We start from the raw sequence: 26274 nt of genomic DNA, 5'->3' as shown, positions 1-26274 counted from the left end.
CAATTTGACCTCCCTCATCAATACTCATTAGGTAGGTCACAAATTGTGACACACTACGATTGCCCACTATCACAGGGATGGTGGCCTGCTGGAATCTGCAGACCACCATGTCTGTGATTGCTTTTAAACTGATCTTTTTTTCTTTAAAGCAGCTCCTTTACCTTAAAGAAAAACTGGATACTTTAAAAAAGAGGAAAATTACACAAATATTTTTAGGAGAAGGACCATTGGCTACTTCTAGAAACTTTGTCAATATTCACAAAAGAGAAGGGGTCCTCAAGGGCTTATCACCTACTATGAGTTGGTTGTAAAATATTAATGTTTTGCGAATTTCTGTCACAAAACATTAATACATACCAGAAGGCTGAGAAAAAAGTTAAGAGCACACATAGAATCAGTTACAAAAGTAATCATGAAGTCCATAATTAGACATAGTTTGGTGCATCAATTTCAATGTATTACTTCTTAATCGCAGTCGTCACACCTATGTAGTCGTAGGCAGGAGAACTCTAAAAATATTTGCACAATGTTCAAGCTAATTCAACTATAATTTGCCATCTGTAGTTTGGTCACTCCCTAATTTCCTGTATCATCCACAACAACTTTGTATCATTGCACAGCTAATTTGGTGCAAGACTATACCTGCCACCTTCTCCGCATTGCCTTGCACTTTTATGACACAACTAATTTGACCTGCCTACAAACATAATCTGACCTACTGCCATAAGGCGCACACAAGGTGATAAGAGGAATGCCTGCAAATAGCCTAACCACTGGAAATCACTTGGAGTGGAATTCCAACTCTTCACTTTTTATCCCATTAAGGCATCACATTAGAAACAGCTATTTACAAATCAGCCTTGGTCCTACTCCAACAGGAACAGTCCAGTTGAACTGCCAAGCAAGGTCCTCTCTGACCCAGAACACAAGCAACCCCAGGTCGGTTTCTGCCTAGTTGGCCCTCTTCAGTCAGGTGCAGGTTGGTTCCAGTGGCACTGTGAGCAAGGGACCCATGTCTGGGCATAACCTTGAACTATTAGAGCATTACATGAAACACACAAAGAGTGATGGTAGAACTACTTGCAAATAGTCTAACCTCTTGCCATAAGCACCTAAATGGTATATCCAACTGCCCAATCGTGTATCCCCTGCACTCGTCTTGGCACTTCCTAGTAAATGCGCTGCACCACTCTACACATTTGGTCTGCCAATCAGAACCTCATGTACTCCAACATTCAAGAGGTTGTACTCTTCCAAAGATGCATGCAAGTTCTGGCATCTGGCCAATTCTAGACAAGTAATGCATGCCCTACATTCAACCAACTGGGCTATGCAAGTGCACTTCAGGGTGCAATAGTGCCCACATGCAGATAACCTTTTTAGTGACACAATGGATATTGGTAATTTTGTGCTACAGAACAAGGTTGGTATTACACAATATCTACTATGCAAAGGGAATTACTTGGAAATGAATGCTAATACATTTTCCACAGGGTAATCCAGAATTCTATACCTTTTTCCAGGCACATATTCTGGGTATGATCTGGTGAACAGTGCTTATCTTGAGCCGGTGGGGACTACCAATGCCCATTTTTGGGGACCGGTACTTATTTTTTACTCTTCAGAATTCCCTTTTACAGCCTTGGTATTTGGCGCTATAAGCCAGGTATAGCATGGTTCCAGTAATACAGTGTGCACTGTGCAACACTTCTGGGCATACCCATCCTACATACGGTGACACACTAAAGTATATATAAAAGTGTAAAAATAAAAGTTTTGGATCGAATACTTAAATCAATCTCAGCCACTGGTAATTACTCGGGCTGCATACCAATGCATCATTATTTTGCACACCTTCAGCCACTGCACCATCCCACACTTTACCAGACCCCTTCAACAACACCCCAAATTCTTCACTGCTTCAGAAAAAACCCCACCAATACTGAAATCGTTAATAACAAAAAAATAACATTCCAGTATTTAATGAGAAGGGAATTATTAGAGAAGTCAATGTTAACACGCCATTTTCAACAGATAATTCCAGAATTCCATATCTTTTTGCAGGGACATTTTCCTCTATGTTTCATCTGCTGAACAGTGCTTAATTTGAGCCGTTGGTGTCAGTGAGTCAGAGAGTTCATTTACCCTGTTTTTTTAATGGGCAAAAGAAAAACAATGGAGGGCTTAGGGGGGGGGGCAAGTGGTTCTTCTGGTGGGGCGGGAAAAGAGAAAAAGGCCAGGAAAATTGCTAAAAAAAGTAGCCAAGAATAACAGAGTGTGAGGGGATAGTGGGTGCTGATCCCCCGGTTTCCACCGATGTTGCAAAATCAACACCCCTAAAAGACTATACTCCCTCACGCCCCACCATCGTTCCACCAATGTTTCGGAAATTACAACGTAAGGAAATAGTTGATTGCCATGAGACGGTACAGTCAGGATCTGTTCTTCTGATACCGGACTCCTCTCTTGAACTGCCTATTCTCCCTGCCCAGGATACAGCATGCCATGCAGATACTTTAATTGTTTGCACAAATCGATTTGCAGTTCTGGCTGATCCCCCACGAGGAGGCACATCCTCCACACCCCATTATAAATTGAGATAGACGATGCAATCTTTACACCCCACAGTCTCTTTTCCATATGGTTAAACTCCTTAGGGAGGAGGTTGGGTTCCTGAAAACAACAATTGAGGAGTTAGTGGCTACTGTTAAACTCCTAGTTTCTAATAATGTATCGCATATTCCAGCTATCTGCGTTTCTTCTAACTCGCATTGTACACCAACACTAGGAGACCAGAAAGACAGCGCTTTGCCGCTGGCCTCCGCTGTTTCTTTACAGCGACCTGCCAAGGCTCAATCTATCAAGTCTTTAGCCCTATCTGGAATCCCTCCCCCCTATGCTTTGCAAAAAACTTTATTCACAAGTAGTCGCTAATTGTAGAAGGTCAGCCAATGTTCCATTTACACCCCCTTCGGGTGGAAACATATCTTCCCAACAACACACGGAACCACCCCGCTTTGCTAGCCACGCTCAGACAGTTTTTATGGTCAATGTCCCCAAAATAGGCACGAAAAATGAGAACGTTGAGTCTCTGATAAACAAGTCCATACACTGGCTGCGTCATGTCAGGGGTTGCCGTTCGTTGATCAGGGAAGACACAGTCAGAGCAAGGAGACATACTTTTAATAACCAATCGTTGGATTGTATCGAGCTTACCTTGATCAATCCGGACTTAGCAGAAAATCTCTTGGCATTGGAGTATAGAATTTGTTCTCCTGATTTTTCATCTATTCAGGTTAGGCGTTTTCCCGTATTTACCAGGGCCAGGGTCAATGATAGTGTGCAGTCACCATCTACCTCTAGTGGGTCCCCACTTGAGGCCATGGATTTGACTACAGCAGTTCAAACAGCTTAGACAGGAATCACAATCTGCCATAACTGTTAATACTTTAAACACCCCTTGTATTCTTGGAGTAAATGCCATTCCTGATGATTTTCCAACTTTGCATAAATCCAACATTTACAGTAATCACTTGACCAACAGCCCAAGAGTCCAAGAGACGGTATTTCCAACTAAGATCTTTGCCCAATTATCGGTTTCACCACAATTGACAAGTCAAAACTTTATTTGTAATAAAATTCCAACATCTCAGCTCAGGATTCTCTCATGGAACATTGCAGGTATTTTCAGAAAAATGTCGTTGCCTGACTGGAACGACCTGATCGAGGAACATCATATCTGCATGTTCCAAGAAACATGGAGTCTAGTTCCACTATACAAATCTGGTTATAGTTGTTTTTTCAAATCCGCTGTTTCCAAGGGGAGGGGGAGGCCTTCAGGAGGCCTTATTGTCTGGATTAAGATCGACATGGGTTGCCAAGTCATTCAAAATCATTGTGACAATCCAGACATTATGTGGCTTTCGATCAAGGGACATAGATGTGGCAAAACTGTGGAATTGTTTAATGTATGGCAAATTGTCAAATATTGTATCGTTCTTAGAACAGGAGTTAGCTAACTGCCTACCAAATTCATGTGCTATGATTGGAGGGGATTTTAATTGCACTTTTGAGCCACTAGATTCTGAGAACTTGATGGGGCAAGAAGCAGAAGACACTAAATGGGGTGTTCCAGCATTAAATACACCCCCCATTAAGAAATGGTCTCAAATTGCAATTCAGATTACGGCACTTACACTAGAATTTGGGTTAAGGGCCGTGAACGGTAGAACTTCTTCAGATGCTACAGGAGCCAATACATTCAATAGAGCCAACTGCCCCTCACAAATTGACTATATATTAGTTGACGTGAGGTTATGGAAAAAGATACTGGACATGGAAGTCCTCCAATCCTCTGATAGCGATCATACTACACTAAGCATAACCACAGATAGTCCCTGGGCTCCTCCCCTTCCCTGTAATCAGACATTAGTACCCCTTATGATCACCAAAGAGCTACTACCTTCAAATTCTAGAAGGACCCTTAAATGGCCTAAAGTTCTCGCCCAAGAAGCACTGACATCTGGCATTAGCCTTGCTTTGAGCGAAAGCACTCGGCTACTACTAGAGGCATCAGAGGCCCCTGGGGGACTATTAAAAATCCCAGAAAAGAAAATCTTAATCCTGGCAATAAAAAGTAAAAACCCCCTTCTAATTAGAGAAGCTAGAAAGATCTATAAAAGTGAAATCTATCGTGCGAAATTGGACTGGGATGAGTCATTCTGGCAAGATTTAAAAGATGCTAGTACAGTAAAAGAGCCTAACCTTTTTTGGAATAAGGTTAGGCGGTTTGGTAACAAAGATTCTGATGTAATTCCAAATCACATTACATGTCAGGACTGGTATAATCATTTTGAGAACCTTTACTGTACATTAGACTCTTCCCACCGAGGGGGGACACAAGAGCAAATAAATTCCCATATTGTTATAAATCCTACAGATCTGTTTACACTAGAAGAAGTTGAGATGGCCATAAAGAAAATTGTCCCAGCTAAAGCCTCAGGACCAGATGGCTTGCCAGGAGATCTTTTTCTTGCAGTCCCTAGCAACTGGGCAAACTATATTATGCTCTTAATTAATTTGATCGCAAGAGGGAGCGCAGTACCAGAATCTTGGAAAGGGGCTGAGGTGGTACCCATTTTAAAAAAAGGATCAAGGGATGACCCTGCCAACTACCAACCAATAAGCTTGATCGATGCGATGCAGAAAGTAGTTGGCAGGGTGGTATTGCAGAGAATCCTTCGATGGATAGACGAAGAAAACATCCTTTCCCAATATCAAGCTGGTTTTAGGGTATGTACAGGGACGATGGACCAATTATTTAGGTTGTTTTTAATTTACTGGAAGGTGGCCCTGATTGGCAAAGGTAGCCGTTATTTGGCATTTATCGATTTAAAGACCGCCTTCGACCTAGTCCCTCATGATCAGCTATGGCATCTATTGGAAGAAAAGGGGATGCCACCACTATTACTGAACATCTTGACTCACCTACATGAGGGCAATTATGCCCAAGTGAGGTGGGGGTCCCAGGGACAAAAACAAACAGGATTCCTGTAAATAGAGGGGTACGCCAGGGCTGTTTTTTTGCTCCCACCCTGTTCTCGTTATACATGAACGGGGTGGTGAGCTATCTTCGGGAGTTTCCATCTGATGCACCAGCCATGGCAGGTGAAAGGGTCCCCACTTTACTTTTTGCAGACGACACACTCCTCATCTCCAAAACGCCAACAGAGCTCCAAAAGCTCCTAGACAGATGTTATACTTTTTGTGAATCTAGGGGTTTGATTGTGAACACCTCGAAGACTAAGCTTATGATGTTTAACCATTATAAGCCATATAGAGACAATTTTATTCTAGATGGCATACGTTTGGAAAAAGTCTCAATGTTCGATTACTTGGGAATAAGACTTGATGATAAAATGCGATGGACGCATCATGTTGATAAAATGTTATTAAACCACAAACGTGACACAGGCATTCTAATTAAAGAACACCGCTCCTTGCACAGCAGACCTGTGGCTCCTGCCCTTACAATCTATGCAGCAAAAGCAGTCAGTTCAGCTCTTTATGGAGCTGAACTGTGGGGTTTCGGGATAAAAACAAAAACAAAACACGCTCCTTTTCTCTCCCTTCCTCGTTTCCCGTTAGCGTGTTTTAATGAACCGCTTGACGATCCGACAAGCCTTAAATGAGTTCAGGAGCGCTTAATTAATAGCCAGAGCTGGCCTGATATAATTATGTTGTGTTGAGCAAATATGTAAATGTATACCCACGGAGGGATGAAGGCTCAAAGGCATTCCTGATGCGAGGGAGAAAATATATATTTTGAAGTAATTGCAGCATGAAGTTGGGAGTGGTGCTGCCTTGATTGAGCATGAGTGTGGAAAGGCCTCTGCGTATGCATTTTCCCGTCCCGGAAGGTCACGCATTTTTTTAAATTATACAATGAAACACGCATGGGTGTTTGCACACGTTCATTTGCCTCGGACATCGGATGCTACGACTGTAATATGTGTCCCGGGCTGTAGAGGGTGCCTGGGAAGCTAATGGGACCCGTGAGGATGAAGCATCAAGGACAGTCCTCCACCAGGGGCCAAGTCACGTGTCGTGGCCTTCCAGCGCCTGGAGGGGTGGGACAGCTCCTTATTCATTTGCGTATTTCCTTTTAAATACTGGCTGATGCTTATTCAAAGGAAGTGGTGTCGCTGCACTACAGCAGCAAGCTGTGAGCACATGAATCATTCTTTGGTACACTCAACATCCACAATTTCACCACACCAAGCTCTGCAGGGGAGTCCGAGCCACTCTATCCGGTGGGCAGTTAAAGTCACTGGCCGGCTATGGGGGACAGTGGCAGCCTCTGTATGAGGTGGGCAGTGTCAAGCGCCGGCTACGGAGTACAGTGGGAACCTCTGTATGAGGTGGGCAGTGGCAAGCGCTGACTACGGAGGGCAGGGTGAGGTGTATGCCCGGGGCAGGGCTCGGCCAGTCTCACACTATTAATCAAATCGGAATTTCATCTAACTAATTACAAGGGAGTGGGACTAGGTTTGAAGTTCGCCAATCAAGGTGTACCCGCTCCTATAATTTGTTTATGGCACCCAGTCTGTCCCCAAAGTACTGCTGTCTCCACACCGCAGCCGGTACTCGTATTTCCTGTCTCCAAACCCAGCTTCACCCCGTGCGCCCCAGACCCCCACTCACTGTACTATGGAATCGTCTCCCTCTCTCCAGCCCTGGGCTTTTCGGACACAAATCGTTAGATCGCTCACACTGGTACTACTCAGTCAGCCGGTGTGAAATGGCAGCCGCTATGACTACAATTCCCAGAATACACTGGGCTGGCTGATGACATCTCAAGAGTGAAGCACCTCCTGACATCCACAGCTGGGTATCAGTCCTAGAACAGACACCCAGCACATTCATTCCTCAGTACGGTCACAGTGCAAACCTCCCAGAACCCCGTAAACACACACGGGTAGATTCACAGAAGGCATTACGAGTACAGAAAGTCATGGCTGCCAGGTTTCCTAGAACCGCGCGTGACTCGTTAGACTAGTCCGTTTTTCCCCCTGAGGATTTGGGGCTTGTGTTCTTACTTAACACAGTACGAAACCAGGACTAGAAGTTGCAGAACTCTAGGAAACGAGAAAAACAAACGCGCGTGCGCGCGCCTCGCGCTATAGGAGAAAGCAGCAGGGGGAGGGGAGACAGGAGGGGGCCTACGCCTATTTCCTTTCCGGGAACGAGCATGGGCGCCATATGTTTGCAAGTTAATTACAAACATATGGTGTCAACGCTCGCTCCCGCAAGGGAATCACCACACTTGCACGCGCTGCCATTAAAAGCAATGCAACGCGTCCACGTTTTTGTCTGAAAAGGCGCATCGATGGCTAAAGGTCTTCTCCTATGCAGCGCATGCGCGCTACATAGGCGAGACCTAAAAAAGCATGGTTGTTCTCTTTCTCCTAGACCTCTCAGCACCATTTGACTTGGTGCAATAACCTATTTGCATTAAAAGGCTAGATCCTCTGTCCATCCCAGTTCATCATTCTTCCGTGGAAGGTCACAGGCGGTCTACCCCTACCATATAGTCCATCCTTCAGATAAATAATTATTCAGGAACTCCACAGGCATCCACATTAGCTACATTCCTCTTTAACACATACCTCAGCATCTAGACAGATGTGTCACTTTGTAAACCCCTGCGCTACATTATACCTGCGTCAGGTATAATGTATGCAGGGTGAGCATTCCCCCATATCGAAGCCCTGAAGAAGTGGTGCACTGAAATCTATAAGAAGATTTCAGTGCACCAGTTCTAGGGCGCCATTATGTGAAAAACTTTTGCAGGCGTACGACTGACGCAGGCCCTTTCACATGGGCTTCTCTCATGTGAAAGGACACATTGCTGGAGTTGCGTCTGTTTTCAGACACACCCCAGCAAAGTGCTACTTTTGCGCTTACTGATACGTCCAGAATACTGACGTATCTGTTACTCTTTGCGTCATGATGTGTCGTACTTTGAATACGGTGCATCTATGGTGTCGCAAGGAGGGCGTACTGAGAAGTGTTGCAGCGATGAGACACCTTATAAATGAGGCCCGCAGTTTTTTCTGTTCATCATCTAATACCCAGCATACAGGTAAGATGCAGTCTGCTGCCTTGGAGGGCTCATTTCAATGTGGCTACAGACCACTAACTGTTTAACAATATATAATTTATGAACCTGTCTTTCCTAGCCATCCTTGCCCGGCTGCATGCATACAAACCTCTAGATTTGTTTATCGCATAAGTTACTGGGGTAGCAGCTTAAGACATTCCCATTCAACTAGCAAACTTCCCCAGTTTGAGAACTACAATACAAGTCATCTATCAAATACACTGCCTGCTTGAGCAGATCTGCCTTACTTCCCACAAGCACTTTCAGATATCAGTTACGCACGGCTACAAACAGCAGCCTGTGGCCAGAGCAAGTGCCTACTGCCTCACAGCTTGGAATTAGACAATCAAAACGTAGGGCCCTATCTATATTTAGACAGGCAGCCTTTTTCTCCACCAGGGCAACTGAGTATATTACTTCATCCCACTTACAGAGGTGCTGTCCACCAAATTTTGAAATGTCCACTTGTCTTGCAAACATTTTAGGTTTAAGCTATCTTACCTTAAACACGCTGGCAGCACCTAAACTACTGCCCATCAGCACTAGGAAGAAGGGGCCTCGTGCAAAGATTCCAATGAAAAAAATCGTAAATTGTGACTAATAATGATTTGCAACCTGAGATTTTATATTTGGAAATTACTTAAATGAATTCAGTAAAAGTGGTCACAATTTGCACATTAACCTCTACTAAATGCATTGGTATTTTGCGATCTGCGCTAAGAACTAATAGGTTGAGTCACAAAATACAGAATCTTATTAGATTGCAATTTGACCTCCCTCATCAATACTCATTAGGTAGGTCACAAATTGTGACACACTACGATTGACCACTATCACAGGGATGGTGGCCTGCTGGAATCTGCAGACCACCATGTCTGTGATTGCTTTTAAACTGATCTTTTTTTCTTTAAAGCAGCTCCTTTACCTTAAAGAAAAACTGGATACTTTAAAAAAGAGGAAAATTACACAAATATTTTTAGGAGAAGGACCATTGGCTACTTCTAGAAACTTTGTCAATATTCACAAAAGAGAAGGGGTCCTCAAGGGCTTATCACCTACTATGAGTTGGTTGTAAAATATTAATGTTTTGCGAATTTCTGTCACAAAACATTAATACATACCAGAAGGCTGAGAAAAAAGTTAAGAGCACACATAGAATCAGTTACAAAAGTAATCATGAAGTCCATAATTAGACATAGTTTGGTACATCAATTTCAATGTATTAATTGTTAATCGCAGGTCGTCACACCTATGTAGTCGTAGGCAGGAGAACTCTAAAAATATTTGCACAATGTTCAAGCTAATTCAACTATAATTTGCCATCTGTAGTTTGGTCACTCCCTAATTTCCTGTATCATCCACAACAACTTTGTATCATTGCACAGCTAATTTGGTGCAAGACTATACCTGCCACCTTCTCCGCATTGCCTTGCACTTTTGTGACACAACTAATTTGACCTGCCTACAAACATAATCTTACCTACTGCCATAAGGCGCACACAAGGTGATAAGAGGAATGCCTGCAAATAGCCTAACCACTGGAAATCACTTGGAGTGGAATTCCAACTCTTCACTTTTTATCCCATTAAGGCATCACATTAGAAACAGCTATTTACAAATCAGCCTTGGTCCTACTCCAACAGGAACAGTCCAGTTGAACTGCCAAGCAAGGTCCTCTCTGACCCAGAACACAAGCAACCCCAGGTCGGTTTCTGCCTAGTTGGCCCTCTTCAGTCAGGTGCAGGTTGGTTCCAGTGGCACTGTGAGCAAGGGACCCATGTCTGGGCATAACCTTGAACTATTAGAGCATTACATGAAACACACAAAGAGTGATGGTAGAACTACTTGCAAATAGTCTAACCTCTTGCCATAAGCACCTAAATGGTATATCCAACTGCCCAATTGTGTATCCCCTGCACTCGTCTTGGCACTTCCTAGTAAATGCGCTGCACCACTCTACACATTTGGTCTGCCAATCAGAACCTCATGTACTCCAACATTCAAGAGGTTGTACTCTTCCAAAGATGCATGCAAGTTCTGGCATCTGGCCAATTCTAGACAAGTAATGCATGCCCTACATTCAACCAACTGGGCTATGCAAGTGCACTTCAGGGTGCAATAGTGCCCACATGCAGATAACCTTTTTAGTGACACAATGGATATTGGTCATTTTGTGATACAGAACAAGGTTGGTATTACACAATATCTACTATGCAAAGGGAATTACTTGGAAATGAATGTTAATACATTTTCCACAGGGTAATCCAGAATTCTATACCTTTTTCCAGGCACATATTCTAGGTATGATCTGGTGAACAGTGCTTATCTTGAGCCGGTGGGGACTACCAATGCCCATTTTTGGGGACCGGTACTTATTTTTTACTCATCAGAATTCCCTTTTACAGCCTTGGTATTTGGCGCTATAAGCCAGGTATAGCATGGTTCCAGTAATACAGTGTGCACTGTGCAACACTTCTGGGCATACCCATCCTACATACGGTGACACACTAAAGTATATAAAAAAGTGTAAAAATAAAAGTTTTGGATCGAATACTTAAATCAATCTCAGCCACTGGTAATTACTCGGGCTGCATACCAATGCATCATTATTTTGCACACCTTCAGCCACTGCACCATCCCAAACTTTACCAGACCCCTTCAACAACACCCCAAATTCTTCACTGCTTCAGAAAAAACCCCACCAATACTGAAATCGTTAATAACAAAAAAATAACATTCCAGTATTTAATGAGAAGGGAATTATTAGAGAAGTCAATGTTAACACGCCATTTTCAACAGATAATTCCAGAATTCCATATCTTTTTGCAGGGACATTTTCCTCTATGTTTCATCTGCTGAACAGTGCTTAATTTGAGCCGTTGGTGTCAGTGACACCTATTTTTGGGGACCAGTACTTATTTTTCCTCATCAGATATTAACCACGAGCAATAGAGAGAAAATCACACAAACAGGACAAACGGAAGAGAAAGACGGCACAAGGGACAAAAGCAGAGACCATCAAGAGCGAGATGAAGGGGCCGTACTGTCGGATAGTGGCTTAAAGAGGCCTTGGGTGAATTCCCTTACCCAGCCTTGAAATTTGGCGCTCTGTCTTTAATAGCAGCGCCAGAGTAGAGCTTTGGGGGCCGGCATCCCTTCTTTTACAAATTAAGCAGTTCTGGTGAGTATGTACCGGTAATACCACTTACACAATTACTGCTTTACTCAGACTCTTCGATTCAGATAGAAACTCAAATTTCTACTGAAATCAAGAATTCAATTCAGATTAGTTCGGGAGGGGGGTCTAGTTCGATTGCCACTACACACAGGACATAAATCAGGCGAGTTTCATTTACTACCCAAATTTGAATCATGCCCCATCTCATATGGTGAAATTATTAGATCATTGGGCTGCATCAAAGTATATGTGAGTGAATAAAAGTCCTTGGTAACTATGTTTCCCATTTTCTCCGTTTCTGTTTACAGGCCTTTGGACGGGGATCTTGATTTGCTCCGTGCTGCAAGTTTTCGTCTTTCTGTTTTTCTTTTCAAAGATGAACTGGAATGCGGTGTCTGAAGAGGTAACTGACGCTTCACTCTGGGGTCGGAGTGGGACAGAAAATAGGCCCGGGCACCAACATAAAAGTGAGCACTCCTAGTAAATTAGATAGCTAAAGAAGTGTTCTGTGTTTGTAAATTGGGGCCATTTCGAACTTATAAAGACACACGGTATAATTATTTGCATGGTATGGAAGACTGCATGGGTTTGAGGTTGCTGCAGGCAATGTTTGACAGGGAAACTATCAGTATAACCCAGCCTAGCAGACCATAAAACAGGCACACAGACAGGTCACAAAACCAGCCCATATACTGACTGACCTGTCAGATCAGCCCTTCGGACACTGCCTGATTGCCCTTTAGAAAAAGGTACAAAAATGTTTGCAAAAAGTGGAGGCTAGAATGTTTGAATTAATCTTAAGCACTCGTAATTACTTGGGCTGCATTTAAACAGTCTTTATTTGGCACAGCATTCCACCTCATTTTGGGACCAGCCATATGTGAATAAATCTTGAACCCGGTCGCACAGGAACAGCCCACCCGAACTGCCAAGCCAGATCCTCCCTGAACCCGAACACAAGCAACCTGGAACCAGCTTCACCCTAGTAAAGGCTCATCTATCAAGTATAGCTTGATTCCAATGACAGAGGCCCCGATTACGATCTCGGGCGGACCATTGCGGAATGGGAACCAACCGACCGACCTCAGGTTGTCGGTTCCAACTGCATAATTTGGATAAGATGGCACACAGTGCAGTCAGAAACCTCTATTTTTCTTAGGGAGCTTGTGCGGCAGGCAGAAAACGCCCGCAGCATAAGCTCCCAATGAAAAATAGATGTTTCCAAATATTCCTGCACCGTGTGGCAGGCACCTAATGGTGCCTGGCACACAGTGCAGGGACGTTGAGGGGGGCAACATAGGTTCACCTCAGGGCAGTATGTGGAGGCCGGGGATGGACGGGGACCCTGCTAAGGGCCCCCAAAGACACTTTCCCATAGCAGTTCCATGTCGGAAAGGCCGACATGGAACTGCTGTCAAAGTGCCATCATAATCCCTACGATGGAAACGACGTCCTTAAGGGATTATGAGGGCTTTCCGACTGGCTGACGTGCTCCTTCAGCCCATTAGAACTGCGTCAGATTCCACCACTTGTTTAAACTCAGACGAAAGCGGTTGGACTTTAAACCTACAATGTCAGTCAGAAAGCCTCCCACCAGCAGTCAAAGGCTTTCTAACCAACATTGTAATTTGGCCCATTGTGTGCACGAACCCCAAGTTGGGGCATACACATCCAACATATGGTGGCATACACATCCCACGTATGGTGGCACAATAAAGTATACAAGAGAATGATGGATGGAATGTTTGAACTAATCTCAGCTACTGGTAATTACTCGGGCCGCATCTCAAATCCATTGTTATTTTGCACACCATGCCATCTCAGGTTGGTCAGAGGGTCGCAAGTAGCCGGTACGGAGCCGGTACGGAGACGTTGCCCCTGGAAGGAAGTGTGACTACAGGAGAAAATATGCGCCCCACCCTGAGCTTTGGTCTGCACCAGGGTGTGTTAGAAGCTCAATGATGAAGAATGCCACTATCTAGTGGGTGAGGGGAGTATTTACAACCTTTTGGGTTTTCCTTCCTAAGAGGATACCATAAGACCTGAGTAGCACCTCTGAACATTCAAATTGGAAAGCTCAGAATTTTAGTTCAATAGTCCTTGTTTTTGTGAGCTCTTGTGTGTAGCCTTGGAGAACAAGGGAAGGCTGAATCTCTAGTCCTTACTTTTGTGTGTAAAACATCTCAGGTTGGACCCAGCCGTAAACAAACCAGCCTTGACCCTGCTCCAAATCAGAACATTCCAGCCTGAACTGCCAAGCTATGTCCTCCCTGATTCAGAACAAAAGTAACCTTGGACCGGCTTCGCCCTAGTAAGCGATCATCGGCCAGGTATAGCTTGGTTCCATTGACACAGTGTGCACAAGATCCATGTCTTGGCATACTTGTCCCACTTAGAGTGACACACTAAAGTATACAAAAAAGTGAGGGATGGAATACTTGAATTATTCTCAGCCACTGATAATACTCAGGCCACATCCCAGTCCATCGTTTTTTTGCACACCATGTCACCTCAGTTTGGTTTAATTGGCCTATAGGCCAGTTGACCCGGTTTCCAAATAAAGATGTTTCCATCTCAAATGAGAGTTACATTTTCTTTGTACCGTCTGGTCATGTTAGTTACTGGAAATAGTGAGCTGATGGTAAATGCGTGATGTGTTCTTCTGTAAGCTTATCCTTGCTTTAAACCTGTCAGAGTTCCTGTTGTAAGTATCATTCAACCACTGCAGCATCCTACATTTTAACAGACCCCTTCCAACACACCGCAAATTCTTCACTGGCGTTAGGGAAATAACCCTACAAAACTGAACTTATTACTAACATAATAATATATATGTAAACATAATTGTGTATTTGTAAAGGGTGCGTTCACCCAGTAGAGCATCTTGGCACTGAATTGCAGATGTTTCTTGTTACTCGACTCAATGTTACTCATTTTATCGACCTCCGAAGGATGACTGGCTGAGTGCACCTGCCAGGATTTGAACCTGTGACCATGAGGTCGAACACAGGCCCTTACAATGGCAGTGGACGCATTAGTCCACTAAACCACCAGGCCCGGCCTCCAAACAAAAAGTAACATTTGAGTATTTAATGAATTTGTTCATTGTTACTCAAAAATTTTTAATTTCCTTCCTATTTTTGTCATAACAAGTTTCTTTATTTTTACATATTGCCCCCTAAAGATCAGCTCAAATAGAAGGTGGAAGTTCCAGGACCAATCTGTCCTTACCAAGAGGAATTGGCCCTTTCTGCTGAGGATGTAACATGGGTGCACATTTTTCGGTTTGTGTTGGCCAACACCTTTTGATTTTACTAAAATTATATACATGACAAATTTTCAGTCAGCCCTCTTCACCCATTGGTCTGTTCTTCTGTAATCTAAAAATGGCTTTCGCTCACTACAGCGAACAGCATGGGACACGTGGTCAGCCCACTGCAGACACTTGCTAATTTCACTGCAATTTAAAGCATTCTGCGCTTTGAGAAGGAGCACATTTGCGCACAAAGCAGTTCACTTAAGTGCCCGGGGCTATTATGTCAACATATGTTTTTAAAACCAAAAGGAAAGTTAGTAACCTTCGGTAACACTGGTTCAGGTTGATACTATAAATCTGCAGATTCTTCACCTATTGAATATCCCCAGTGGCAGTATTTATCCAGAAACTCTTCAATAGCTCTCTCCTGCTGGTAGAGGGTGCAGATTCCATCTCAGTGTCACACGTGATGTCTCATGACATCACAGGCTCCATAAAGCACCCTTGTCAGTGTTATGCCATCAGTTACCAATCATTCTTTTTTTTCTTTTGGAAATCTTTTTATTATTAAACATTCTTCAGTTGCAGAATATAGTTTCACATTACCAGACTTCATGAAAATAAGCACAGTATATAGTAATTCAACGCATACATTTAACTGAATCAACATTTGTCTGGGGTATTGCACAGGTTGACAGTCAATTTACAGATAGTGCCATCATTTCACCTGAGAGAGCTCTACCTGTTTCCTCCCACCCTTTCCCCAACCCCTAGAATTTCAAGTCCCTCAATCACTCAATCCCTCAAGCAATCCAGCGACCCTATACCTTTCCCCATTTCCGAGGGCAGCCTCTGCTCTCATAGACTACTCTTTCTGCGGCACATCACCAATCTAAGTCTGATTTCCATTGCCCTACGCTCAGAGGGAGGTTTGCCTCCCTGGCAATATTTCTCTTAGCTACCATGGCTGCCACCATTAGCCACAACCTCTGGTATTTCTGCCATGTCTCTTCACCTGTCACACATAGTATATACCACTTAGCTTCTAGTGGTATTGCCTGTCCTCACCTCAGACATGGTTCGTGCCACCCTCTCCCAATATTTCTGCATGTCAGGGCATCCCCAAATGATATGAAGAAGGTAGCTACTTCCTTAAAACCCCTGGTGCATTGGTCTTAAGGACTATATCCCAATCTGTGCAGAAGCACCATGGAGGAGTAGGACCTATGTACCAATCAAAATTTAGCCCCGATCTCCACCTCTCATCTCGGATTCAGAGGGGAGCAGGGTGCCGAGGTCGTTGGCAGCAGGCGTGCGACAAAGAAGGGGGCCCACCTGAAAACACACTGCACAGATAAACTTTAAGGTAAGTCTGGGGAGTACCACTCAAGGGAGCAGGTTATAAGGGCCTCAGGACCACAAGAGCACATCTGGTTGGCGGTTACCAAGGCCTAACGGCTAGTTGCAGAGCAGATAGTGCAGCCAAGCATTGTGTGTCGAGATGGTTCTCGTGGTTAAAGCAGGCAGGTTGCAGAGGCAATTCTGTGAAAGCTTGGCCACTCACGGAGTAGGTCTCAGGGGTCTCTAAATCCCTCGATGGGTGTCTGCATCTTGGTCTTCAGCGTAGGAGATCCGTTACTCCAGGTATTGGCACGTCACAGCTCTGGTAGGTCCTGTTGTCCTCTCACTTAGCGGGGGGACAGAAATGCCCCCTTGGAGCGGATATACCTCTTCTTGTTTGGGTGCTCCATCGTAGTCACTGGGGAGAAGCGATCGGTAAACACATCTTGGTTCTGTGCTGTTCGGTGCCTGCAAGCTTCAGCGGAGTGCTATGTACCCCAATATAGACCTACATAGCTAAATGACCTTTCACCTACATTTGCCCTACCTTGCTCTGCATAAAGGCTCTAACATTGAGGCCCTCATTTATGAAAAGGGACGCATCGTGGCGAGAAAACAGTGATGCGTCACTTTACATTGCGCCCTCCTTGCGACACCAATGATGCGTCATATTTACAGTATGACACATCATGTCGCAAGGAGTTACAGATATGTCAGTATTTCTGACATATCTGTAGGCGCAAAAATGACACATTGCTGGAGTGTGTCACATAGTGACGCATCTCCAGCAATGGGTCATTACACATGGGCAAGTCCCATGTTAAATGTCCCTGCAGGAGTAAGATATTGACACATTTGCATCCTAAAAGTGGTGCAGTGAAATCTCATAGATTTCACTGCGTCACTTCTATGACCCTTTCTTGGGTCGGAACGCCCCCCTGCATACATCATACTTGGCGCAGGTATAATGTGGTGCAAAGGTTTACAAAGTGACACATCTACCTAGATGTGTCACTTTGTAAATATGACGCAAGATGGCGTATTTTTTACACCGCTGGTGCGTTACAAACAGTGACGCAGTGTAGAAGTGACGCAAGAGCTCATAAATAAGCCCCAGAATTTTTACCCAGTTATGTGCTGAATAAATGACGCTCTGGTTCCTTGAAACTACCCTCATTTATTATGCATGAGGATTCTTAGAAAAGTCCCCTGCACATGATGTACATTTTGTTTTTTTTAAATTTCTTCAGTTACATTTTTTAAATACCAATTTTCTTTCCAAGCCCTGACCCTCCATCCCCCCTCCCCTACACAGTGATATTACAAACAATCAAAGAAAAGACAGGGATCCATTGGCAATCAAATCTGTGACACAGTTAAAAACCTGATCTAAAAATGGAGAATAAATACATCCACTAAAAAAAAAAAATAGCAATTCAGTTGGCTGATAAAATCAACTATCCAGTTCAGTCATGTCTCTATAGTGTATGTGAAATTTATCCATTCATCTGTTCTGCCCAGATAGACAAGTACTTCCATATTTTTTAAGCCTTTTTCCTTTGCCCTAATACCTTTCCGAGCATGTATAGATTTTTCAAGATTATAGACTGATAGCACCCGGGCCAACCGTTGCTGAAAAGAGGAGGGGTCTGAATCTAGCCATGCTGAGGAGATGCATAGCCTAAATATGGCCATTGAAATGCTTAACTTCTCCCCTCCCTCATCAGTATTACTGTCCTCTTGTATTCCCAATAGAATTAAAGTTGTGGTCATAACTACTTTCAGGTACAGCTTGTTTCTAAAAACTCCCCAATTTGGTAAATGACCACTGACAGAGAAGTGCATGTAGCAAACATGTGTGCTGTATTTGCCTTGTCGAGAGCGCAGCGTGGACACTTCGTCCCCTTCCATTTCTCCTACTTTGCAGTTCGGTATGGTGTATAATGTCCTATTACTTACAGGTAATCTTCATTACTCCGGGTCCCGTAGTCCTCGACACCGTCATGGACAAGTGAGATGTAACTATCTCACTGACAGAAAAAAGAACGAAGGAATGCTGGACCTACCCTTCCCCCTCCCACTGGGAGTACTTGAGGAGTACCGTCCCAGCATTCCTCCTGAAATACCAAGCCCCAATGAAGGCCGGCAGACAGGGAGGGAGGGAGGGAAGTCATGACGGTGTCGAGGACTACGGGACCCGGAGTAATGAAGATTACCGGTAAGTAATAGGACATTACCCCCAGGTCCCTCCGTCCTCGACACCGTCATGGACAAGTGAGAAATACCAAAGCAAACACCGGCATTCATACCAGAAAACACAACAAACCACCAGGATAGCAAACAAACCCAGAGATTTATTGGAAATAAAGTAGAAAAAAACATTAGGAGCGAACAGAGCTCAACACCCCCAATGCAAAACCTCCATCATCCCCCAACAGATTGAGGAGGCGATAATGCCTGATGAAAGTATTGGAAGAGGCCCACGTGGCAGCCCTACAAATCTCAGAGAGAGGAACATCCTGAACCTCCGCCCAAGAAGCAGCCACCCCTCTCGTAGAACGACCCTGAACCCCCAAAGGAGGAGGAGAACCAGACAGAGAGTAGGCCAAGGAAATGACTTGCTTCAGCCAACGGCCGATGGACACAGAAGAAGCCTTACTCCCAAGCGAAGCCGCACCAAAGGAGACAAAAAGGGAGTCCGACTTGCGAAAAACCACCGTACGGTCCAGATAAATACGCAAAGCCCTGCAAACATCCAACAAAGACCACTGGGGACCACCAGGAGAGTCCAAAACAGAGCCCAGGGCAGGTAAAACCAACTCCTGACACCTGTGAAATTGCGAAGAAACCTTCGGCACAAAAGAAGAATCCAGCCGGAGCACCACACCCTCCTCCGTGAAGGAAAGAAAAGGAGGCCGCGCCATCAAGGCTCCCAACTCCCCAAGACGACGAGCAGAGGTGACAGCCACCAGGAAAACCACCTTGAGAGTGAGAAATTTTAAATCCACCACATCCAAAGGCTCAAAAGGAGGACCGATCAAATCCCGCAGGACCAAAGGCAAATCCCACAGGGGAAAAGAAGGACGAGGAACAGGCCGAGAAACAGTAAAACTGCGTAGAAGACGAGAAACCAAGTCTTCAATATCCGAAAGATTCCCCCACGGGGAACGAAAAGCCCGAACAGCGGCCCACTGGGCCCGCAGAGTAGACACAGCCAAACCCTTCTCGAAACCTTCGCACAAAAATTGAAGGACAACCTGCAAGGAACAGAACAAAGGGGAGACCCCCAACGCCGAACACCAACGATCAAAATTACCCCAATGCCTATCATAAGCCTTAAGGGTAGAAGGCCGCCGGGAACACTGAAGAGCCACCGCTAAATGCTCCAGGAAACCGCGCCGTCTCCAACCCTGCCTCTCAACTTCCACACCGACAACCGCAACCGGAGAAGTGACAGGCACGGGGAAGACCGAAGTGGAGATGGAGACAGGGGAAGAAACCAGGGACCCTGCACCGCCAAAAGACGCACCGTCGGAAACCAAGACCTCCGAGGCCAAAACGGCAGGACTGCCACCACCTCCCGATCCTCCTGACACAAACGGGCCAGAAACCTGGGAACCAGAGCCAGGGGGGGGAAGGCATAGAGGAGACGCGACGGCCACGGGAGAGACAGAGCGTCCACCCCCAGCAACCTTCCTGCAGAAACCGGGAGCAAAACCGAGGGAGCTGAGCATTGTGCCGGGAGGCAAAGAGGTCCAGAAAGGGACGCCCAAACCTTCCGCACACAAGCCGAAACGAAACCGGGGTGAGAGACAACTCCAGAGAATCCGGAAAGCACCGACTCAGGGCATCCGCCACAAAGTTGTCCACTCCCCGAAGATGAACCGCCGTCAGAGACAGCAGATGGCCCTCCGCCCAACAAAACAGGGGCACCACTATCGCATTCAAAGAAGCCGAACGAATCCCCCCTTGATGATTCAGATAAGCCACCGTCACCATATTGTCGGACTGCACCAACACGTTCCGACTGAGCAACAGATCCCGAAAACCCATCACAGCTCGGGACACCGCCGTGAGCTCTCTCCAGTTGGACGACCGGCGGCTCTCCAGGAGGGACCAACGACCTTGAAGGGAGCGAGACCCCAAGGTCGCCCCCCAACCCAAGGCGCTGGCATCCGACGTCAAGACCAGAGAAGGAGAAGACTGTAGGGGCAGACCCAAAGACAGATGATCCCTCACAGACCACCAAAGAAGAACCGGGAGGACCACCGGAGACACAGGAATAAGAACATCCAAGTCGCGGGACAGGGGATCCCAGAGAGACAGGAGGTACACCCAAAGGGGGCGCAGATGAAAACGCGCCCAGGCCACCGTAAAAACTGTTGCCGCCATCAGACCCATAAGACGCAACCAAAGGCGCACCGGAAAGGCACCCCCCCACCCGGAAACGACGAGCAAGGGTCACCAACGTCACAACCCGAGGCTCGGGGAGGAACACACGGTTCAGATCCGAACGGAAGCGGGCCCCAATGAAAACCATGTCCTGTGACGGCGTCAGTTGACATTTGGGCAAGTTGATCAGGAAACCATGGGCCCGCAACGCCGAGCACACCACCTCCCTGGCCTCCAGCAACAGGACCCGAGATGGAGCATGGATCAACCAGTCGTCTAAATAGGGGTACACCATCAGCCCTTGGAGATGAAGCCACGCGACCAAAGGCGCCACCACCTTCGTAAACACCCTTGGCGCCGACCGGAGACCGAATTGCAACACCATGAACTGGTAATGACGCCCCTGAACACAAAACCGCAGAAACCTGCGGGATCGAGGATGGACCGAGACATGGTAATACGCATCCTGAAGATCGAGGGTACACATGAAGTGACCCGGCAGCACCAATGGAATCACCCTCTGCAAGGTCTCCATGCGGAAAGGAATCTTGGCCACCCATTTGTTCATAACCCGCAGATCCAAAATCAAGCGGAAACCCCCTATGTTCTTTGGAACCAGAAAGACCAGGGAATAGAAACCCAACCCCGTCTCCAACGGAGGAACCTCCTGAATGGCACCCTTCCGAAGAAGGTCCAGAATCCCGAGAGAAAGATGAGACCGCTTCACACGACTCGAAGGCCAAGGAGTCGGCCGAACACCCGAGTCTGGAGGAGGAGCCGTAAACTCCAGAACATAACCCTGGCGAATGATGTCCAACACCCAGACGTCGGAACAAGACTGAACCCAGGCATCCAGGAAGAAGCGCAGCCGCCCTCCAACCAACAACCCGGGAACCACCGCCAAAGAGTCAGGAACGTGGCTTGGCAGGAGGAGGGGACTTAGCCTTACGGTCCCGACCACGGCCAGAAGCAAACCTACCCTGGCCTCTCACAAACTGCCTACGAGAAGCAGGGCGAAAGAAAGATTCGGGTTTAGAAGGGACAGGAGCAGTAGCAGAGACTTTAAAAGAAGAAGAATGCTTCTTTTCCTTAAACAATTTGTGCAATTTCGCCTCCAACTCCCCCCCAAACAACATTGTACCCTGAAAGGGCAACCTCAAAGCTCATGCTTTCTGCGCACAGTCAGTTTTCCAGTCCTTAAGGACAAGACTGCGACGTGCAGCCACACAAGCCCCCCCGGACAGAGCAGAAGCACGCACAACGTCAAAGGAGACATCAGACAGCAGCTCCACCTGACGCTCAATCTGCTCAAGTAAACCAGAACAGTCCGTGGCATTATCCATAGACTGATAGAGAGACTTCAGGTCAGACAACAGGGACTGCGACACATAAGTCCCGTAGATGCCCGCCCTCAAGGCCAGGTGGGAAACAGAATACACCTTACGGAGCGCCACATCCGCCTTCTTGTCAACCGGATCCTTCAGCACAGCATCTTCAGCAAGGGAAGTACGCCCCACCAAACTAGCCACAAACGAGTCAATAGGAATTGAATCAGGCAGTTCAGTAGCCATATCCTGCAGAGGATAGAGTTTAGTCATGAATCGCGGAATCAGAATGCGATCAGGATCAGCCCACTCGCGCTTCAAAACATCCTTGACGAAGGGATGGACAGGTACATCGACAGTGGCAGCACTCTGAAATTGTCGCAACAAAGGGCCCCTAGAGGTACTAGGCGTGTCCCCGTCAGGGAACCCCATGTTCTCTTTAACATGCTGCACAATAATGGTCATAGCATCCTTGTCCACATATTTGCCCTTCAACTCTTCATCCCCCAAACCAGCAGACTCATCGCCACTAGAGGCCGAAGAAACAGGAGCGGGACACCTGCGACGGGATCCAACATCACCCATCTCAGTCAAAGTTTCCCTGATCAAGCGCTTAATATGCGCATCAGCACCAGCATCACGGCGCCTGGACCTGGCAGGTGAGGGGGACCTGGAAGCACTAGAAGAAGAGGAAGACCTCTCCCGGTGATGTCTTTTCCTGGAATGCTTTCCCATCGTAAAGAACACACCAACAACAGCAAAATCGCCAGAGATAACAACCGCTATGCGGTACTCACCCCAAACGCTCGTATATAACGAGTTTCCCAAAGCCGGTAACCTCGAGGCGCCTGACTTCCGTCCACACGATCAAAAACCGGAAGTCAGGCATGACGACTTCCGGCCGGGGAAGTAGCTCCAACCAATCCAGAGGAGCAGCTCGGCCGCGCCCCCCAGCAAGCCCGGCAGGCCAGGAGAGGCGGCCATCGGGCCAAGATGCAACCAACGCGGTATTACACCGCCGCGAGGCTGACGAAAATGGAGAGGCCCGCGCCACTCCCCCCCCAAGCCCAGCAGGGAGGGAGAGGCCAACAACGAAGGGCCGCCGGCACCAGGTAAGAACCAGCAGCCACAACGCAAGATCCAGAAAGAAGGCAGGAGCGCCCCCGCTCCTGCCGCGTCCTCACACTGTCAGGATGACAGAAAAAAGAACAGGAGGAATGCTGGGACGGTACTCCTTAAGTACTCCCAGAGGGAGGGGGAAGGGTAGGTCCAGCATTCCTTCGTTCTTTTTTCTGTCAGTGAGATAGTTACATCTCACTTGTCCATGACGGTGTCGAGGACGGAGGGACCTGGGGGTAATATAAAAGGAAACAAGTTTTTATAATACTGGTCCTGTAATTTAGCTGACATCAGAGCATCTTGTGCCATTGAGAAGACTTGATGAAACACACTATAGTTAATATCCAACTTGGTTTGCCACTTTCTTGAATATTTCTCTATATCATCCTTTATTAAATTATTTAAGAAGTAATACATTGTCCCTATACGTAGGGAGGGCTCCATTTGTTAATTTCTCTACAAGTTGATTTTTAACCATTTTCCCTGGCCCACCCCCTTCTTCTGCAAAACATGGCTAATTTGGAGAAATTTAAAAAACTCTCTACGGGTGAGGTTAAACTCTGTCATAAATTCACCCTATTTTATTAATCCCACCGCTCCACAAATTAGTCATAAATGAGTTGGAGAAAATCTCTGGCAAATTTCCATTACCCTGAAGTGGAGTATAGAAATTAAGCTTACCTAATCTAAATGTATGACGAATAGGAACCCATATTTTGTAGGCGGTCATGAGAGTCTTAAATCTGACCCTTTTATAGTACCTTAGCTCTAACTGGTGCCATAGATTGCACATGACGAACATAACAGGATTAACATACTGTGTATAAAAGTCATGGTCATCTTTATCCTAGGGCGAAAGAAGTACTTTGCATACTTGCAGGTATTAATTTAGGCTCATTTACATAACCGTACTCACAACACATTGATTGTGAAAGGAACCGAAAGGCTATCTTTATGGTATAAAAGAGCCATATCTACACTAGATAGACAGAGGAGAAGCTTCCACGCTGACACAAGACACTGAGGTCCCGGCCTGCCAAAGCTATAACTTACAGTGGTCTGACATCCCTTGCGGATTATCCAACTCGAAACCAAGAAGGGGTCCTTCATTCTCTCCCATCAGGTAATGGGGTTGGCTCTTTGCTAGAGGATACTTGGCTTTACACCCACATACATGCTAGGTACACTTAGGTAGGATTGCATCGTAGGCGTACACTTGATTACTGTCATGTATATATGCCTGCATATATTCACTGTTTTAGCAGCATTATAGAATTCTACCTTTTATTTACCCTGTATTACTTGCTCTGTCCAAGGCTAGGCAATCACGCATGATCTCACGGCTCATTTCTAATTCAGGATTAATCCAGGTGATTATACGTTTAAGTAAGGGGGCCATTCCGATCAAGTCTGACAGAAAACCAATACCAATTTCTTGGTGGATAATATAGGAGGGTGTTGATTGTGGAACTGATAGCAGGCTTCTCAAAAATTTATTTTCCACTATTTGAAGGTCTTCAACTTCCTTATATCCCCAGATTTCAGAGCCGTAATTTGAAATAGCGATACATTTTGCTCTGTATATGTTTAGCATTGATTGCACTGGTTTCGCCCCTAATCTACGCGCAAAATCAAGAACCTCTACTGTTGATCTGGCCATAGAGTTTCTTTTGGCTTTCTTTTGTGGTACCCATGTACCCCTGTCATTGAATAAGACACCTAAGTACGAAAATATAGTTACCCTAGATATTTTGTTTCCTTTACAATAATGCGTTTTGGGTTTTCTAGGTTTAGAGCCCATATCATTGTGTGAGATTTAGAGAAATTTACATTTAAATCCAGCGATCTCAAAGTCTGCAAAAGAGCTTAGGAGACACTGTAGGCCAACCGATGTACGGACTAATAAGGCAGCATCATCAGCATATAGGAGCACTGGTATCAGCCGTTGCCCCACACGTGGAATATCTTTGCTGGCTCCACCCAAAACTGAATCTAAATTGTTAATATAAAGAGTGAACAATAGGGGGGCTAAAATGCATCCGTGTCTAACGCCTCCGATAATGCGTATACCCTGCATGTGATTGTCCCTTTGGTCAAATCTTACTGTGGCTGTAAGGTCCCTGTGCAGATCGGATACAAAATTTACTATGTTCTTATTCATGCCCAGTTGGAGTAATAAAATCTATTGTTTGTATCTGTTCACTCGGTCAAAGGCCGAGGACAGATCTATAAAGTCCAGGTGTAGTGTCCCTTTCTTGGCAATGGTGTATTTCCCTACTAACAAATGCAGGTTAAGGCACTGGTCCATGGTACCCCTACCTTTCCTGAATCTGTATTGCAGGTTTGTAGGTACATTGCACTCATTAAGCGATGCTGTCAGTTTGCTAAGGCTCACCCTTCCTAACACTTTAACCGCTGAATCAATTAGCAATATTGGCCTATAGCATTGTGTGTCACATCTCTGCCCTTTTTTAAAAACTGGAACAATAATTGACTTGGACCAGGATCTCAGCAGTCCATACCGACATGCCATATTAAAAACATGTGCTAGTATGTTTGACCATAATATCACGTCCAGCTTAAAAAGGTCAGCCGAAACACAGTCTGGTCCAAGAGCTTTGTTGCTTGTCATTTGAGTAATAGCCACGGCTACTTCCTTTTCAGTGAAAGCCAGACTATAAGCCTCAACCGTGGGCGTGTGCCTTAGAGTCCCCGATCCACCTGGTCACCATATATATGTTTAAAATGGTTGAGCCACTGCTCCTCCAGTATGTTACATTCCACTGTACTGCTCCTAATGTCAGAGAAGAATGGTTTATTGACAATTTTCCAAAACTTGCCACTATTCTTAATAATGTCTACGGACAGTAGATCATTCCAGGCATCATGTTTGATTTCTGTTTTGCATGTGCGTATGGCCTGCTTCTACATTTTCCTAAGTGCAGCTATTAAAGTTCTATCTTGCAATTTTTGCTTTAGTGCAAAGAACAGCATTTGGTGT

The 26274-nt window shown here is 45.6% G+C and overlaps 1 protein-coding gene across 2 annotated transcripts in view; it reads left to right on the top strand.

Annotated features, from left to right (window-relative positions):
• The window catches only part of LOC146858427 (multidrug and toxin extrusion protein 1-like), a 742800-nt gene that overhangs the window by 692671 nt on the left and 23855 nt on the right, over positions 1-26274 (top strand). For both annotated transcript variants that reach the window (XM_085649349.1, XM_085649350.1), the window contains one exon: positions 12149-12243. In XM_085649349.1, the coding sequence (XP_085505475.1) occupies positions 12149-12243 (95 nt within the window). The remainder of the gene's footprint in view (positions 1-12148; positions 12244-26274) is intronic.

This window comes from Triturus cristatus, chromosome 3_2, assembly GCF_964204655.1.
Source record: "Triturus cristatus chromosome 3_2, aTriCri1.1, whole genome shotgun sequence".
In the NCBI taxonomy this organism is placed as follows: domain Eukaryota; kingdom Metazoa; phylum Chordata; class Amphibia; order Caudata; family Salamandridae; genus Triturus; species Triturus cristatus.
Note: the sequence above shows the minus strand (reverse complement) of the source record. Positions and strands in the feature narration are given on the sequence as shown.